This window comes from Barbatula barbatula (genome assembly GCF_947034865.1).
Source record: "Barbatula barbatula genome assembly, chromosome: 25".
NCBI classification, from domain to species: Eukaryota; Metazoa; Chordata; class Actinopteri; order Cypriniformes; family Nemacheilidae; genus Barbatula; species Barbatula barbatula.
This window is the reverse complement of record NC_136788.1, coordinates 11,002,284-11,020,858: the sequence shown is the minus strand read 5'-3', so window position 1 is coordinate 11,020,858 and position 18,575 is coordinate 11,002,284. Positions and strand designations below refer to the sequence as shown.

At 38.6% G+C, this 18,575-nt stretch overlaps 2 protein-coding genes across 2 annotated transcripts; one reads left to right on the top strand and one right to left on the bottom strand.

Moving 5' to 3' along the window:
* The first annotated feature begins 1,128 nt into the window (after nt 1-1,128).
* Nucleotides 1,129-5,685, top strand: hapln3 (hyaluronan and proteoglycan link protein 3). Its single transcript, XM_079450086.1, has 5 exons — nt 1,129-1,266; nt 1,657-1,815; nt 1,969-2,340; nt 3,057-3,359; nt 3,882-5,685. Exons 2-5 carry the CDS (start codon nt 1,701-1,703, stop codon nt 4,166-4,168), a joined length of 1,077 nt encoding a protein of 358 aa, XP_079306212.1. The 5' UTR covers nt 1,129-1,266; nt 1,657-1,700; the 3' UTR covers nt 4,169-5,685.
* On the bottom strand, nt 5,252-13,375 carry acanb (aggrecan b; the record flags this gene model as incomplete). Its single annotated transcript, XM_079450910.1, has 14 exons — nt 5,252-6,809; nt 6,894-7,076; nt 7,221-7,365; nt 7,496-7,578; nt 7,663-7,821; nt 8,171-8,284; nt 8,369-10,159; nt 10,246-10,332; nt 10,771-11,067; nt 11,158-11,451; nt 11,543-11,670; nt 12,551-12,725; nt 12,807-13,190; nt 13,297-13,375. The coding sequence occupies 14 exons, from the start codon at nt 13,373-13,375 to the stop codon at nt 6,724-6,726; spliced, it is 4,005 nt and encodes a 1,334-aa protein (XP_079307036.1). The 3' UTR covers nt 5,252-6,723.
* Between the last annotated feature and the right edge of the window lie 5,200 nt (nt 13,376-18,575).

The following is an 18,575-nucleotide window of genomic DNA, read 5'->3' as shown; positions in this document are numbered from 1 at the left end:
TTGGCGCGGATCTTCAAATGCGTCGCTAAAGGTCCCGAGCATCTGTGAGGGAGGCGATGCAAATCTCCGTGCCTCACTCATATAGCCTACTCCATTTCACTGTTTTTGATGGATTGAAATACGGACAGTCGAAGGTGGTACGGTGTTTAAGGGTCAAACTACTGAGTGATGATGTTATTCCAACATCCAGGTCATCCAAAGGCCATCAAACAGTCTTTTCCTTTTTAAAGCATGGGTTAAGCGTCAGTTGTGAGTGCCAACTTTTATTACAAAGACAAAAGACACCCACCTTTATTAAAAGAAAAGGTCAGAATTTAAAAGAAAAGATCAAAGTGGATACAACTGAGTGGCTGTGGGACAGACCTTTAAATCCCCGGTGGCCATGAGTGAAAGGAAATTTTCACATCTGCAAGGCTATGTATACTTTTCTCTAATATTTACTTTGGAAAATTAGCACACTTTAGGGGCTTCACTGAGGAGAAGGGGAATTTCAATCACTGACTTTCCCATGACTCCTTTTTGAGACAGAGGTCGACGGGCATATCTTTCTGGTGTGCAATTGCATTTTTTTCTGTTTTGCTGTAATAAAATAATGTCCTGTGAGCCATAATGACAGAAAAAATGACAATGTAATATAAATGTACTATTTATAAAGTAGTTCGATTTTAACAGATTTTAGGATTATTTATCAATGAAAGGATGCCTTCTAAAGCATCCTCATTTGTAAGTCGCTTTTGATAAAAGCGTCTGCTAAATGACCAAATGTTAATGTAAGCTCTGTGCATTTAGGAATTTACAACAAACAGGTATGTCACAATCTGTTATTACAAACTGTGTAATTATGCCATGAAAAAACCCATAAAGTGTTGTTGTTTTTGTGACAAAAAACGAGAACCAAGAGACTGTGGGTAGAATATACTCTAGCTGGAACCCTGAACAGCTCCAGTTTCAGTTTAGGGAAATTATCAACACACCTTTATGTTGTTTAATTATACTGTGATGATGGACGGGAGCCTTCGCCTGCTTTGTAGACCCACAATTATTATTGTTCACGAGCCGAAGAGCTTCAAGAGAAATGTCTGGGTGACGTCACCTCAGAGTTCCACAATACTATTACACACAAGAGAGAGAGAGAGAGAGAGAGAGAGAGAGAGAGAGAGCGAGAGAGAGAGAGAGAGAGAGAGAGAGAGATACTATTATACCTCGCCTCGGACGATGAACAGTGTAGTTGTAGAAAAAGGAGTCTGAGGAAAGTATTTTGCGTTGGTAAGTAAATAAAATTGTTTTCTTTTCTAAACACTTTAGCTTTAGATGTGTATTCCTAGAATTACCATCAAAATACAACACTATGCTTTAGCTATTGTTTCATTTTAATTCCTAAAAATGCACGGCTCTCATGAAATAGCCGACCACTGTCGTTGCAAACATTTATTGTGTCATTAAACGTTTTTCACATTCACACCTTCTTTGTTCTGACTTGCCTTCGTGTGCATGTCGCAAGTTTATAAAGAGACTTTGTTCGCTTACAATGACAATATGAATTGGCATTAGGTGAAACACAGCGTTTATTTGTGACTAAAGAAATAATCGAAATCCATAAATACAGTATATCCGCTTCATAAGATAATGTTTGCAACTTTATGTCTTGTACTTCAGGGACCCTGCTGGAAAGCTGTTGGATACAGAGCAAGATCGTGACTATGCGGATTATACGCCACCTGCTGGTGTTTCTTATGCACCTTTCCCTCGGGACCTTTGCAGAACGATTCTCCAACGGCTATTATTATCAGGACATAGTGAATGGAAATGGGGGAAGTATGTTGATTTATTTGTAGAATACTAATAACAGGATCAGCTTGCACGTCCCTGTTGAAAAGATTTTTTTCACAAAGATTTGACGGATTTTAATGGTGTAATGGGAATTGTATTGGGTCTCTCTAAAATAGACGTGTTTCCTTTTTTTTGTAGTGTACTTCCATAAAATCCGTCTTCACGTTGAATCATCCCAACCTCTGGTGTCTGCTGTTCAGGGGAGTAATGTCACGCTGCCCTGTCATTACCGCTACGAACCCGAGCTCAGCATGCCCCGAATGACGCGGGTCAAGTGGTTCTGGCAGCCCGAGCCCGGTGGAGTACAGGAACGTGACGTTATGGTGGCCATCGGTACACGTCATCGGAGTTACGGAGACTTCAAAGGGCGCGTGCGGCTCCGTCGAAGCGCACCGGGCGACGCGTCCCTCGTCATAAATCCACTACAATCTGATGACAACGGTCGCTACCGCTGTGAAATTATTGACGGTCTGGAGGACGAAAGCACTACGGTGCAGCTTAAATTTCGAGGTGGTTCATATGTTAATTCTGTGGAAGTGCATTTGTTAAAACAACTGTAAAACCTCATAGATGGTTTCAGGGGCCCAGATTTAACTTCCGGTACACCTCCGAACAGAAAACAATAACTGTTAATTCATTTTATTACAATTAACATACAATAAAATGTTAAATTAGACATAAAATGAATTGTTATATTATTACCACACATAGACCGGACGTTAACTTCAGGCCAGGATGAAACCAAACAAGATGTGCGTTTTCAAATATAATGTTAAAGGGACAGTTCACCCAAAAATGAAAATTTTGTCATCTTCTCCCCTTCGAGTTATTAAATCTGTATACATTTCTTTGTTCTGATGAACACGCTGAAGTATTTCGGAAGAGTGTTTATTACTAAACAGTTCTTGAACCCTATTAAGTACCATTGGTAAGAAAAAAATACTTTATGTTTTTTTGTTGTGTTAAACAAAAAAGAAGATATTTAGAATAATGCCGGACAGCAAACAATTCTGGGGCACTTTTGACTACCATTGTCATTTTTCCTACTATGGTAGTCAATGGGGTCCAAGAACTGTTTGGCTACAAGCATTCTTCCAAGTGTTTAACCAAACATTTACAGATTTGTAACCACTAGAGAGTGCGTAATTCATGACAGAGTTTTAATTTTTCAGTAACTATCCCTTTAAAGTCTATTTTGGCTTATAATGTGCTGTTCTTACCCACAGGTGTGGTGTTTCCATATTACTCCCATAGGGGGCGTTATATAATGAACTTCCACGAAGCCAAGGAAGCGTGTGAACAGCAGGATGCGCACCTGACCACATTTGATCAGCTCTTCGCTGCTTGGGAGGAAGGGCTTGATTGGTGTAATGCTGGGTGGCTTGCTGACGGGACAGCACAATACCCCGTTTCAGTGCCACGAGAGGCCTGCGGCGGTACCCATCTGGCTGCCGGCGTGCGGAGCTACGGCGCTCGAGACAAAGATCTTGATCGGTTTGATGCGTTTTGCTTCACTTCTTCCATTAGAGGTAAATCACGTGATGAATGATTTTGATTGTTTATATCATGCATGTATGCGATCCATTAAGTTTTTATTTAACGAAGAAATAACCAGCAAGTAGGGGGTTAACATCACACCATTTTAGTGGTGAATCATTTTAAATCATTTCCTAAGCGTACGCCCAACAGGTGTTTTACATTTCTGAAGCTTACAAATATTAATTAATGTTAGGTCCTGTTGAGAATACTACATGTGTCTGCAATTGCCCAATGTGGAAAATATCCTTTTTCCCATATTTACTGTAGGAACTATAAGTTGAGGTTGACAAGTGGAGTAAACTTGCCAACAAGGATCAAAGACTCATGTTTTTCTATTTAATCAGGCTTTCAGCCTTACATTTGTTTTAAAGCTGTTAGCCTTTTTATATGTCAGCTTGGTTTTGTTTGCAGTCTTTCTTAGCTATAATATTGTCATCTTTATGAAATGAGGTCATATTACAAAAACACTGAGTATGTGACAATTTGCACAATTTGTGTTTGATCAACATCAGGTGAGGTCTACTTTCTGCAGCATCACAGCAAGCTCAACTTCACAGAGGCAGGAGAGGCCTGTCGGAACGACGGAGGACGTATTGCTAAAGTTGGGCAGTTATACGCAGCCTGGAGGTTTGTGGGACTGGACCAGTGTGATGCCGGTTGGTTAGCTGACGGGAGTGTACGTTACCCGATCGTCACTCCCAGAATAAACTGTGGTCTGTCAGAACCAGGAGTGCGCAGCTTTGGATTCCCTCCAAAGCATTTAAAACATGGCGTGTATTGTTACAAAGTCCGATGGTGAAAAATATAGTTCATCTTAAATGTTTAAGCACTTCCATTCTGTGAAAAATACAACGGACACTTTCATTTAAAACAAAATACACTACTGATACAAACATTTTTGTAAATGCTGGACTTTTTCTGAAGTGCTTTACTGTATCCCAAAAACATGACAGCTGTGCTCAATTGGATATTTACACTTCAAAACAAAACATTTAGGTTAAGATTTATACTAAAGATGGCATGGCCAAGAAGTATTTTTGTGGTCATCACATTTTATACAACATTTATAGTTCTGCAGTATTTTTTATACAGTATATAGAACAAAGCTGTTTAGCTTGAATTGGGTGTTAGGACATTCTTCAAGCAATTTAGTAATATTTTCTTCTATAATAAAATGCTTTGATTTTATAGCGCCAAGATCAATTCATCTTCTAGTATGACTTTTATATTTTGCTTGAGTAATCATTTAAAAAACGATCGATCCCATCAATAAATTGTATTTTAATAACTATTCCTTATGCATTTTCTTAAGCAATTTTATAATCAAGTGGTTGTTTCTACATCTACCCAACCATCATGAGCTCCACGACATGTGGGTAGTTTTATATTTCTTCCAGCAGGGGGCAGCATTATTTGGGCGAAAGATCCAGGGTAAGGTAAAACTTCACACACTATAATGGTGCCATTGAGTTTCTGTTTAGCATCAAAACACATATGTGAGGGGTGTACTTGTGCTACTACTGAGCAAACAGCAATACTTGTAATGTTATGATTACTTGGCGTCAAAGATGTGCTGTGTTTGCGGTCCTGTGCTGTGTTCACTCTTGCTTCCCAAACATGGAAGGCGGGGGAAGAGTAGCTCATGAAAGCCATCAGTGTTCTGACCTTTTCACATAAAGATACACAGTGTTAAGTCAAGTGTATGAATCAGTGTTTAGGTGTTTCCCCTGAGAAAATATCATATAGTAGGTACTATGTGTATCACTGGTATAATTGTTATAATATAGGCTATACAGTATATTGGTTTAATTGTTTATATATTGTCTATAAATAGATGTCATAGTGGTCAGGTGTTAACAGGAACAGAATACAGCATATTTTTGTCTCAAGTCTCTTTACCGCACACATTTTTTATTAAAAGGAATTCACCTTTATTGACACACATTTAGTCTGTTTATTTCAGGGATTCAGGGGCAGCAGGACAGATCCTTAAACCCAAAAGTTAAAATCGAGCACAACTGCAAAATTCTATCGTCATTTTGATGCTCGTTGGAATATGGATGCTTATCAATATTGCGATTCTAGACCTACAGTACAAATGTCAACAAAATGTCCTCAAATGTCAAAATGGAAAAGTTCAGGAGGAGCTGTAGAAGCCACAATCCCATGAAAGTTTCTCCATCATCGTACCCCCCCCAACTCTCATTATTTCTACTATTGCTATTGTTTACTTACTAACGCATACTAAGTAGTCTGAGACCCAAGTCAAGTTGAATGTTCATATGAACTTGTGAACCTGTGGCTCAATAAATTATGAAAAAGCAAAGGCATTGCACAAAATATAAGTATTGAATCATGATAATCAGTCATCCTTTTCCATTGACGGATAGAATTGTGTCATTACAGCTACTGTAGACATAACTTTCTAGTTTGAGTAAACATTTGTCTATTATGCAAGCTGATACGAGGGGACATTTTATCTTTCACAGTTTCACAGCGATAACTTGCTCTCTGTGGTCAAACTAGACATTTAAACTACAACAAACAACAAAAACAAGCGAAAAGACATGTCGTAATGAAAGAATTTGAAATACTAATGTGCTACTAAAGCCTTTTGTCTTGTTATTAAGTTAAGAAACACTCTATGACCCAGGGCAATCCCTTTTCATCTATTATATTCCTATAGTATTATGTTTAGCATTGTGATCAGATGTCTTAGGTTGTATCCTATTTCACCATCTATCCATTCTTTATGGGATAGCATGCAACATTAGAATTGGCGAATCCCCTGGTTGGCATGCTCTTTGAGCTAACATTGTACTTGCCCTAAAATTATATCAATATTACATACGTAAAAAGGTAACATTCAAACTCAATGTCCCAATAACTTTTCTACATACTTGAAAGTATGTGATTTTATCCAATTATCACAGTGTAGTATTGTGCAACTAGGATGTAAATACGTTTACATAAATCAGCAATAGTGCCACCATGTGACCTGAAAGGAAATCTCACAAACACTTGGACTAATAGTACAGTTAATGCCCTTAATTTGCTTTTATTTTGGGGACAAAATGGTGTTTGTGTAGTAATTGCGTACTCAGACTGAAACACACAAGTTCTGTATCTTCTTGATCCCGCAATTAAGGAATAAAATAGGGCAGAATAAAATCTTTTAAATAAACAAATCCTTTGCTCTAAGCAAAAGCTCTGAGTAGCACTTGTAAATAAGCGATGTGGACTACAGAAATGTTTGACATTACGTAAGGTTGGTCCCTTCCTTACTGTAAATAAGGCTTCTGTACAGATGATACAGTCCTCTGGATATTTAAAAGTATGTGACCTTTCTCTTATTTAGAGGATTTTTCTCCATGTCCGACTTTTGACTGCTTTGGGACGTATCTTGAGGGACCTCTTCCGAAGTCTGTTGAATCTTTTACCTGTTGAGGGGAGGAAGTAGCATTGATACTAACTTTTAATGCAATCCCAATGTAGAATTTCCTCTCCTGTGGGGATATACGTACCTTCTATACATTCAACCTGAGGCTGCTCCCACTGACCATCCGCCATACACCGCACCACAGAAAGGTGGCGCTGTGTGAATCCACTGTCACACTGGTAACGAATTATCGAATTAACAGGGTAGCGTTCTTTGTGGCTGCCAAGCATCCTTGCATTCCTCACCTCAGGAGGTGATGAACATGCGACTACAATAACAAAAACAAACAAAAATGGTTAAATATTCGCAATAAATTGTTGTAATGACAAAAATGTAAAAACCTGTAGTATATGACAAAAAATTTGGTAGAACCGATGCTATGCTAAAGTTATTGTCTATCCCCTCTTCTTACCAGGTCCAGTTTTGCAAGTAAAGGGTAGATGGTAGTTGCAGGGCACATCATTCCACTGGCCATCTTCATGCCATATCATTACAACACAGTCTTCGCCTGTGCTGAAGTAATTATCTGGCTGGTTTGGTCTCCAGTTTTTATATTCCTGCATGGAATGTAACAATGTGCTTATGAAATATTGCATGTTTTCTTTAAATTTGATGTATTTACTCTGAAGTAACACTTGCTCTACTGTTCGAGCTGCTGGAATGTAGATGTGTGGAAGCCCATCTCACCAAAATGCTTCCATCGCTCCAGCGAAACTCATTTTCCGCTTCTTTGTCGCTGAGTCCGATCCACTGGTAGTTGTGAGCCTGAGCTAGTTGTTTCAGAAATATATGAACATTTACATTAAGGTCAGCAAGTAGGTACACGTCCTCATTAGAGATCAGGTTTTACTCACCTCTGACAAAGTCTTGTTCTTGCCGAGAGGTTATGCTAACCAAGTGAGAGTTTAGCTCTTGACAGCGCTGCTCAGCACTGGCCCAGGTCTCACGTGCATCAAAGTAGATGTAACAGCTGCCCATGAACTCCATCCACCCCTCAGCACATCCCTGTTTCGCTGATACAAGAGTACCAGCAATAAAAAGGTGAAAAACAGCTCGAAAATACATGCTTTTTCAATCTGTTTATTTGTGGGTTTTGTTCATGTGCTTTCTAGTTTCTAGTGATTTAGCTGATTGCGATCAATCGATTAAAAAAGTTTGCGTTTATATAATGTATGAGTGTGTGTGTGTGTGTGTGCGTGTCGTGTTTATTTATCTTTGATAAACAAATAAGCAAACATACATGCATAATTTAAATTATACTTAAATATAAATTAATATGTATTTGTTACATGATTCCATTTATTTTGGAATCGATTAATTGCAATTAATCAATTTGACAGCCCACCATGACTTTTCCCTTACATATTGAGCAATTCTTCCCGCTGAGTCCTCGTGGGCACTGACATACAACAATGCCATGTTGAATAGAGCAGGAGCCATCGCCACAGGGGTTTGGTTCACAGGAGTTAGCAAAAGCTGTCAAAGATACATATTGACCTTTATTCCCACGGGTTAATATGTGGGTAGCTCAACAGTAGATAAAATGTTTTCATTGTTTACCATCAGTAACTGTGGGCTCCTCTATAGTTTCTGGTGTTTGTAATGAAACTGAAGGAGAAGTGATGAAATCTGAGATGGTTTCCACTGAGGACTGATCGGCGGCATCAAACGCCTTTGTGGTGCTACTTAGTTGGTTATTTTCTTCTGGTAGGAGATCATCTGTTACACTGGAAATCGAGTGATGTTCATATGAATTTCTATCAGGGGAGCCTGAGATGCCATCAGCTGAATGTTCCTGACCACTGCCCTCGCCACTGATCTCCACATATCCACGGCCTTGTTCTGTTCTAGTTCTAGTAGGCCCAGAGACAAACTCAATGATCTCATCATCTGTTAGAATAATAATCTTATCGTTTATTCTTTCAAAGTGGTCGGATATTTCACCTGAACCAGAAGCTGAAGAGTGAGCGCCAGAACCACTAACATAATTCAAGCCAAATGGAGAAATGCCAGACAATTCCTGTTCTCCAGATGGCCTTGTGGTTAGATCAATAATTTCTGTGTCAAAGAACGACACACCAAAGAAGCCTGACCCACTCAGTTCAGCCCCACTGTATATTTCTCTTGATCCTGAACCGATAATTCCACTACCAAATCCCGAAGGAAGGCCACTAGTTCCTAAACCACTAATTTCACTGTTGAGTCCTGACGGAAGGCCACTAGCTCCTGAACCACTAACTTCACTCCAGAGTCCAGATGGAAGGCCACTAGCTCCTGAACCACTAACTTCACTCCTGGGTCCAGATGGAAGGCCACTAGCTCCTGAACCACTAAATTCCCTGTCAAGTCTAGATGCTCCGGAACCACTAACTTCATTTTCAAATCCTGGTGGAAGGCCACTAGCTCCTGAACCACTAACTTCACTCCAGAGTGCAGATGATAGACCACTAACTCCTGAACCGCTGATTCCACTACCAAGTCCCGATGAAAGGCCACTAGCCCAACTTCCTTCATGATAACGTCCAGATACTTCACCAGATTCCCAGTCCCCAGAATCTACTCCTAAAGTAATGAAAACACCACTACCTTCTTTTGCCTCCTGAGCACTACCTGAAACAGAAGTCCCCAAAATAAATGTGTCTGTGTCTTCTTTGAACTGTACAAGGACATCTGATTCATCACCACTTTGGCCAGAACCAGATATGTCCCCACTGGGCATGCCACTGCCAGACATGTCTCCAGAATATAATTGAGGAAAGCCTGATCCTGATATGTCCCCGGAACTGAAGGCACGAAAGCCTGATCCTGAGCTTGATCCAGATGTCAAATCAAGATAACCAGATGCTGACCCCAAGATATATCCAGATATGTCCCCAGAACTGAGCCCTGATGCTGACATAGATCCAGAGACATCCCCAGAACTCAGATCAAGATGGCCTGATGTTGAGCCTGATCCAGAAACATCCCCAGAACTGAAATCAGGATGACCTGATGCAGACCCTTGTCCAGATACATCACCAGAACTTTGATCAGAATGACCCGATACAGAGCCCGATCCAGAGACATCACCAGAACTTTGATCTGGAAGACCCGATGCAGAGCCCGATCCAGATACATCCCCAGAACTGTGATCTGGATGACCCGATGCAGAGCCCGATTCAGATACATTTACAGAACTGTGATCTGGAAGACCCGATGTGGAGCCCGATCCAGATACATCCCCAGAACTGTGATCTGGATGACCCGATACGGAGCCTGATCCAGATACATCCCCAGAACTGTGATCTGGATGACCCGATGCGGAGCCCGATCCAGACATGTCGACAGATAATGGGGGGACGATTGGATGAACTGTAAAATAGACCTGAAAATTACCACCACTCAATATGACAATAATGCAGCAAAGATTTGCAGTTGCATTTAGAAATATATCTGACCAGGTGTTAGATGCTCGGTTTCTGTTACATTAAGATCGATCCTTGTAGCATTCCACAAATCCTCCTCAAGCTGCATAGACGCATTTCCTGAAGAAGACATACAAATCTTAAGTCAGTCTTGCTTTAAAGGATACTTTACACTTTAAACAGGGCATTATTTATTTTACAATTTGCTAATCCGAAAATAGTGGGTCTCATCCACTAGTAATTGCGTATATTTTTTTTGCATACTATACGCACATTTGAACCTCCCACAAAAACTTTCCATCCAATTCACAACAGGTGCGTACCCACATGAATTTGTTCTTAAACTCGTCCTCATGTTAGTGAATTTGGCCTAACCTTTCCTTCTTCCAGTCTATAAGATAAAATATTTTTAAATTAAATATATTTATAAAATGATATGCTAAGTGAATGAGACCCAGTGACTTTCTATTTTAAAGTAGTTTATTAAGTAGTATAAGTAGAAAATTATATATAATCATCATCATAAAATACAAACATGGATCAAATGCACCAATTTACCAGAGGTCACATTGTCTTTGGTAAGCTCATATCCCAGGTAAGGCTGAGCCGTGGCCACTCTGATCACGTCCTCTTCTACCAGTGAGCTTGTCTCAGTAATGTTGGGAGAAATAGATAGGGGGTCTTCCGTACTGGTAATGTTAAGAGTTTCTTCCGTCTCCCCACGGGCCTCCTCTATTGTGGTCACCTGTTGTGTGTAGTCTAAAGGACTTAAAGTCACCGTAGCCACACTGAACCCAGATTCTGTAGTGTATATTTCAGGCAATAGTGAGGTCTTTGAAATCTTGTCATCTTGTTCTGCAGAATCATAAAAAATTGTTTCTTAAAGCCATAGAGAACATTTTAGAAACTAGAAAAATGTAAATGTATTTTATTCTCTATACTTACCTCTGTAACAGATTGCATCATAGTGGGAGTCTGGATGGGGGTAGCCAGTCTGATTTGGAAACAGGTAAACAGTTCGCACTCCCAGAAGCCCCCCGCCGCACTGGGGTCGGCGTGTATTAATGGGGTACCGCACGCTCCTGTCTGCTAGCCAGCCAGCATTACACACATCCATGCCAGTCATCCATGCCAGGTACAGTTGTCCTGTGGTGGCCAGCTGGGATCCCAGCTTTGCACATTGCTCTTCAGCTTCTGGAAATGTGAACTTCTCCGCAGAGAAGGAGTAAAACACTTCGCCTGAGTGGCAAAGAGAATCCATTCATTAAAGCAAATAGAAAGACAAACAAACAAACTCTGGCAATGTGGTTTGGAACGGTGATTGTGGTACCTGACATTTTGTCTGCAAAGCAGTAGACATCATAGGTCTCATTGACATCTCGGACTCCATATGTTCTTACACCTGGAAAGTTTTCTTTGTCTCCATAGCAAGGCTCTCTTGGCTCATGAATGGGATACCTTTGAAGAATTGTGAGAAGTGTAATGGTTATTTACTGATAAATTTAATTTTTTTTATTTAAGATTTTTTTAAATGGATAAAAATAATTGATGACTAATCCTCCACTACACAGGGTGAGACGCATGGTAAAAGTTAGCAAACAATGTTAAATAAATGTGAGCCCAACTTAAGATTTTCTTGAGGTTTTGTAATTATTTTATCCGTGGCAACAGTATTCCTAACTGGCATTTATGAACTTTTAATGGAGACTAGTGACAAATTAACATGCAATTTGTCAATAAAATTGATTAAAGAAAAAAATCTTCTTTCAAGATAAAGTTCACCCAAAAATGATTTCTTTCATCATTTACATGGTTGTTCCGAAAGGCATACATTTTCCTTCAGCGCACCACACAGATTTTAGGAAGAATTGCAGTAACCAAACAGATCTCATCCCCTATTGACTCCATAGTATTTTTTCCAACTATGGCAGTAAATGGGGGATGAGATCTGTTTGCTTGCTGACATTCGTCCAAATATATTACTTTGTGTTCAGCAGAACAAAGATGTTTATACAGGTTTGGAACAACTTGAGGGTGGGTAAATGATAACAGCATTTTCATTTTTGGGGGAACTGTTCCTTTAATAAGCCCCACCCACACTTCCAGTTAAAATAGTTAATACATTAACAATACATAGGACAGAAAACTATGCTTTGTTAGATGATGTCATTGGATTTTTAGACAACCAGTTTTTGAACAAATTTATTTTAAGTAAAATTTCATTCTATAGCCAAAGGAACAAACAATAGTTTTCACATGACAAAAACTTACACTATATCACAAAAACCCAACATGTTAAATTCAGTTATTTTCTAGCATATAAGCATTTTAACATTACCTCACAGTTTGATCTGAGAGCCAGCCAGCATCACATTGATGGAATCCATCATCAAACGCTGCTTGCAGCTGAGCAGGATTTGCGATAACAGCACTGTTTTGAATGCAGGCGGCCTTTGCTTTCTCAAATGTCAAGGTGTATCGGGTGGAAATCGCTCGGTAGTGGAACACAATACCTGTACAGATTATATCAATTAATTGAACTACTACAATATCTTAATAATAACCAATAACTACCACAGGAACTACAGTATTACCTTGAACTTGCATTTCCACAGAATCATAGTTATCTTCAATGCCTTGCATGATCTCACACCTGTAAGTGCCAGAGTCCTTGGAACGAAGTTCTGAGATCTCAATGGTGGCGTCACTTGGCACCAAGGGGTAATTTACCATATGAACCCGGTCCACGTAGTCTGGTTCAACTTTCACCAGTCCTCCGGTGGCGACCAGAATAAGGTTTATTGTGCCCTTGTAGATGTAGGTCCACTTGATACGGTGGGAGAGCGGGGAGATGGTTGGAGCACCAGGATCATGGACAACGTTGTCTTGAAAGTAGCAGGGGATAACCATGCTTCCACCCAGCAGGGGGCGCAGTGGCTGTTCTACAGGGATGCTGACACTGATGGTGCTGTCCTGATCTGTGAAAGGGAGCATATTATTACAATCTCTATACCAACACACACACACACACACACACATACACACATATATATATATATATATACATATAGAAGTTTAACATACCAGCCAAGTTTCCAAAAAACACAGGTGTGCCGGAAATGACACTGAGGCATGAGCACAGCAGAAGCAAAGTCAAAGACATGTTTCACCTAAAGAAATGTAGAAACAAATACAGAATTATGTTATAATAATATAATATTTATTTAAAAAAAGAATTCCCCTATATAGGTAAAAAATAATTTAAAATAGAAATGAATTTGATAATTTTCTAGAAATAGATTCTTTCCCCTTTTGGTTTAATGATGACTGTAAGGCCATGCCTTGACTTGATACAAAACTTAAAGGTATAACTCACCCCCTATTTTTTTCATCATTTATTCACCCTTATGTTGTTCAAGACACAAAGGGGGATATTTTGAGAAATGTCTCAGTGGTTTTGTGTCCATACAATAAAAGCCAATGTTGAACATTTTTCAAAAAATCTGCCTTTGTGCTCTGTAGAAGAAAGAAAATACATGCTTGGAAAGACATGAGGGTATGTAGATGATGAAAGAATATTTGGGTGAATCATCATTAACGGACCGCATTTGACTAATATTCAACAGTGATGCAATGAACCAATGACAGAATATACCAAATATCAAATTAAATATTAGTGATACAGTAAACAGAGCTATTCATTCAAGATAACTTGTCTCTCTTTCCAACATGGCCTGACTGAGCTGTATTTGGGGCGGAAATTTGGCGTCCAGTGGAAACACTGCTTCAACAATTCACTTTCCCATTGAAACATTCACACATACACTCGTTTTCCTCCTGTGTCACTCTAAAGAAGAATAGTTCACTGTGCTGCAGAAAGTGTTCTGGGCTTGGTTGGTTGAATTTGAATTTTTAATGTGAAATCTTAAAAGAGGAAAAAACAACATGTTCCTGGATTTAAAAAATAATGTAGTTCAGTGTGATAATGGGCACAGTGTATCTTTCAGTACTTTTCCTACATTTTCCTCATTGGCGGTTAATCAAGTTTTCTGAATCAAACTGTTTTAAATGCAGTGATTGTAGGGAACCTTCGTGCTGGCACGGCACCGGAGTAGCTTTTTATCTTACATCCATTATGTCACAAGGAGAGTATTACTTCTGCTTTACTGGGTTATACCAGAAGAATCAACACTTCTGTACTACAAAATCTCATGTTTTTGTCCTGTAATGCACAAAGAGAAACGTACATACTGTGCTTCAGTTTATATTCAATGTATGCTAGTTTATTATATTGTTTATATACCCTGCACATACAGAGTACGTTGTTGCTAACACATACGCAAATATGTGTTAAGGTGAGAAGCGTCACATTCAACACCTGCTTGAAAGACAGAAATGTCAACTCAAATGTCTGAGATGAGTAATGGAGGAACCGAGTGAATATTGGATTCAATAAAAAAAATATAAGAAGAAACACCACGCAACACATTTAAAATTAAGAATGTGTTATGGGTTTATAGTATTACTTATTATTGAGTGTTGCCCTAATACATTTTACACTCACAATGCTTTGAGCCTCTTTAAATGGACAGTTCACAGAAAAATCTGGCATCATTTATTTACCCCTGTGCCGTTCATAACCTATATCACTTTTTGTCTTCAGTGGAACACAAAAGAAGATATTTTGTGTCAATATCTGGAAGGCAATGGGGTCCAATATTGTTCAGTTACCAACATTCTACAAAATATCTTCTTTTGTTCTCTGATGAGGACAGAACGTCATACAGGTTTAAACAGTTTACAAAATTATGAAAATAATGTAATTAATGACAACAGTACTTTTTCAAACCCACTTTCTTTCTCTCATGAAACACAAAAGGTCACTCTTTTCGATCCAATAACAATAAAAGTGGACTGCGACCTTTATGTTTCAAAAAACGATTTAGAATCACCAGTAAAGTTTCATACAGTGGTCATACAAATCGTTCCAGTTTCCAGCTCCGGTTCGCCCCTCAAAAGCCAACTGTGTCAAATCACAGTCCCGCCCTAGACACACACACCTTAAAATGTCCAGTCATACGTGCCTTTCAAATGCTGTTTAAAAAATGCGACTTCATGTCTACGGTTATATTCTGGTCTTGTCAGGCAGTGGTGGAGAGAGAACTTCCACAGTATCTCCATTCAGCCGGTGCGGTATGTTTCTTCCCATCAAGCTCAGGCCAATAAGCAGAGTTCTGTTCGTGCTGTGGTCTGTGCTCATGGACGCAGGCCTGCGTTAAAGCCAATGTAAACACTATGCTGTATTCCAGCAGAGGCCCTGACTCGCCAATGCCCTGAGAGACCAGAACACTGGTCCACATTCACACAAATGATGTGGCAGGTAAGCGGGTCTACTGTAATAAGTGTGTCATATTCATACATAATGTGTAGACATGACATGAGCTCCATTATAATGCAGACTTTGTTCACTTACAATATACCTTGCTCATCCTTTTTAGGAGAAGATGAAGTTTGGATATGTTTTTTATCTAGCTAGTACTCAAAACAGCAAAGCTCATATTGGAATTCAATTGTACCAAATAACATTAAGCCCTTTAAAAAAAACATTGTATAGTTTCACATATGAATGTAGAGATTTGTAATGCAAATATTCATAAAATATTACAAAATCATTAAAAAGTCAAATAATTACATCAATAATATATTAAATAATTTAAAACAAATATAATGTAAGAAAATAAATAAATTAAGCATCGTTATTATTAGCAAAACGAATTTCCCTAATATGTACATACAACAATGCATGTAAATATTCTAAACTGTTTAAAACTTACCAAATTAGAATGATCCCTTGTTGCTCGTTTTAGTTGTTTGTCCAATGTCCTTGATTTTTGCCTTAATTTGTCATTAGGGAAATGTCAAATATCCGGTGAATTTGGACTGCTTGCCTTCCATGTGTGAGTCAGGAGCAGAAAGGGACCTTATTCAAATTGAACACAAGTTTAGCAAAGTAAGTGAGAGAGAGAGAGGAAGGTCGAGAGAGGGAGTGGGCATCTTTGAGGGGGCTCTGAGTGGCACTCTAAGTTTCAAATCACAACTTTACCCATAATGCAATTTTCTAGTTGTTCAGTTAACATTACTAATATTTTCTGGTTTTAAATAGCCCTTGTTTGTCTCGTTTGTATTTTTTTTTGTATGTCCATACACACAAAATACATACATGTGTGTTTTTTCTGGAAAAATGCGTGGAATTCCTATTTTTATATAAAACAGTTGATTTTTGGCAAATTTGGTTTCAATTTTAGGCCGGAAATTACAACTTTAGTGTCTATGCTTGCAAGAATCTCTCAACCAAATATCAGTCTGCTTCTGATGCGGCTGGAATTTCACACCTCAATCTTGACTCACCAAAAATGTGATATACTCCTTTAAGACTCTGATATCATTCTCTATTAAATAAATGCATTTGACCTACAGCTAGTTTTATTCTTTACAGAAGCATGCAAAAGTAGTTGACATGACACATTCGAGACATTCACATGTCATTTGTCTCATTCTTTTATAATCCAAGTATGAATAGCTTATATGAGTAAGAGACTACTGTATGCCTATGTAGTTAAAAAATTGAAATGTCATTAAAATTGTGAAGACTATCCCTTTATAATTTTAGCCTAAAAGTTGACTTCTTTGATAAATCTTTTATTTATTTCAAATTTAACAACCTCTACAATGAAGGTCTATATATGCCAATAAGCTACATTAAACATGTTATACACAGTTACTTCTGCAATACAAAACCATGCATATGTGTGCCAGGTGTGCTCTATAAACCATGTACATAAAATGGAAACTACGTACCTGGAAAACCTTGTAAGAGTCAAACAAAAATATATATTGTGTCTGGTGGCACAAGCCCTGCTTGTTGAATCTCATACTAGCACATTGTTGCTGCGTGTACATGACGAATCTAACAACCTTAGAGGTCTCTCAGGTGACCATTCAGGTTCAGCAGTGTTCATGTTTAGGCCATAAAATAATATTGGGTTTTTATGAATTCAGTGAATTGCAGGTTTTGTCTTGGTCTGACGCTGACCCCATAATATTTGGGGGCAATACACTATAACAAAGGGGCCTCTTTAGTTTATCACAGTTGTGGTTCAGGGCCAGAGTTGTGAGTTCATTAGGGCCAACATTTTACAGTGCCCTAGAGTCCATTTAGAGCCATGAACAGGTAAACTGATGACATCATGAATAGTATTTGTGTTGATTGTTTTAATGTTCCAAAAACATATAATGCACTTTCAATATATTCTGTTCTGAATGACATAATTTTGATAACGTATATTTTATCCATACTATGTCTCTAATATGACTTTGTGAGTAAACCACTTGTCATATCTATGAATAGCAAACACATTTTGCTGATTTATTTATCTAAAAAAATGGCAATTTATTAAAGTTTAGATAAGAGGCCTCAAACCAATCAAAGACTGCCACATGTAGATAACTGACTTTCTATAAGAACAGCTTTCCAAATCAGTTTCTCTCTAAAATAAAAAAGAATGACACATCCATTTACTCCAAAACGAAATCTTAACAAAAAGAAATGAAATGAAACATTTTGGGGTGAACTATTCCTTTAGAGAGACCTCAAAACTGGTTTGTCACAGATGACCTGTGTGCTAATGCTAGTGTCAATGTTTTGAATATCTCTGTATTTACTTTTCGGCAAACAACAGATGGAAACTGATTCATAGTTTAAATATAGAAATGTGTTTCATGTCTTAAATTGGCAATCCTAAAAATACCATTTGCTAAGCTTACATTTTAGTCATTCTAAAAGTGTCAGTTCTGGTCCTTGATTCTGATTGACTGAGCCGAGTTCTAAGCCGTTATAAAATACCAGATTTATAACAGCTGGCCGCTTTGCGTTGTGCCAGAACGCCCTTATAGCTGTTGGAAAATGCACTGTAACCCACTGCTTCTTGGGGCTTATTGCTTTATTTTATATGCATATGTGAACTGACATCTAAAAATGATCATATTTGAAATGACAGAGAAGTGATTTAGTGTTGCAACACAGCTATTCATCCTTTAGTACATTTTGAATATGTTGTACATCTGAGAGATAAATGATACGTGACCGAATGCTTTCTCAGTCCCACACATCTGACTGTCCTCTTTGACCCCAGCGCAGGTCTCAAACCCAATGCTGTACTCATCATCACGTACACTCATATGACGCAGAGTTCGGCTAAACAAGCTCGCTTTGACTTGCTTGCCATCTCTCCTACTCAACAGGGTATTGACACAGCTTTTCTGTAGCCGTTGAGGGGTAAAGCAGTCTTTTTAATGGGTTTTAT

Bases quoted from the DNA above. Each gene is read 5' to 3' on its own strand.
- hapln3 (XM_079450086.1), top strand. From the start codon at position 1,701: ATGCGGATTATACGCCACCTGCTGGTGTTTCTTATGCACCTTTCCCTC. The intron at 2,341-3,056 runs GTGGTTCATATG...TCTTACCCACAG, and splicing joins GGTGCAGCTTAAATTTCGAG to GTGTGGTGTTTCCATATTAC. The intron at 3,360-3,881 runs GTAAATCACGTG...GATCAACATCAG, and splicing joins CTTCACTTCTTCCATTAGAG to GTGAGGTCTACTTTCTGCAG.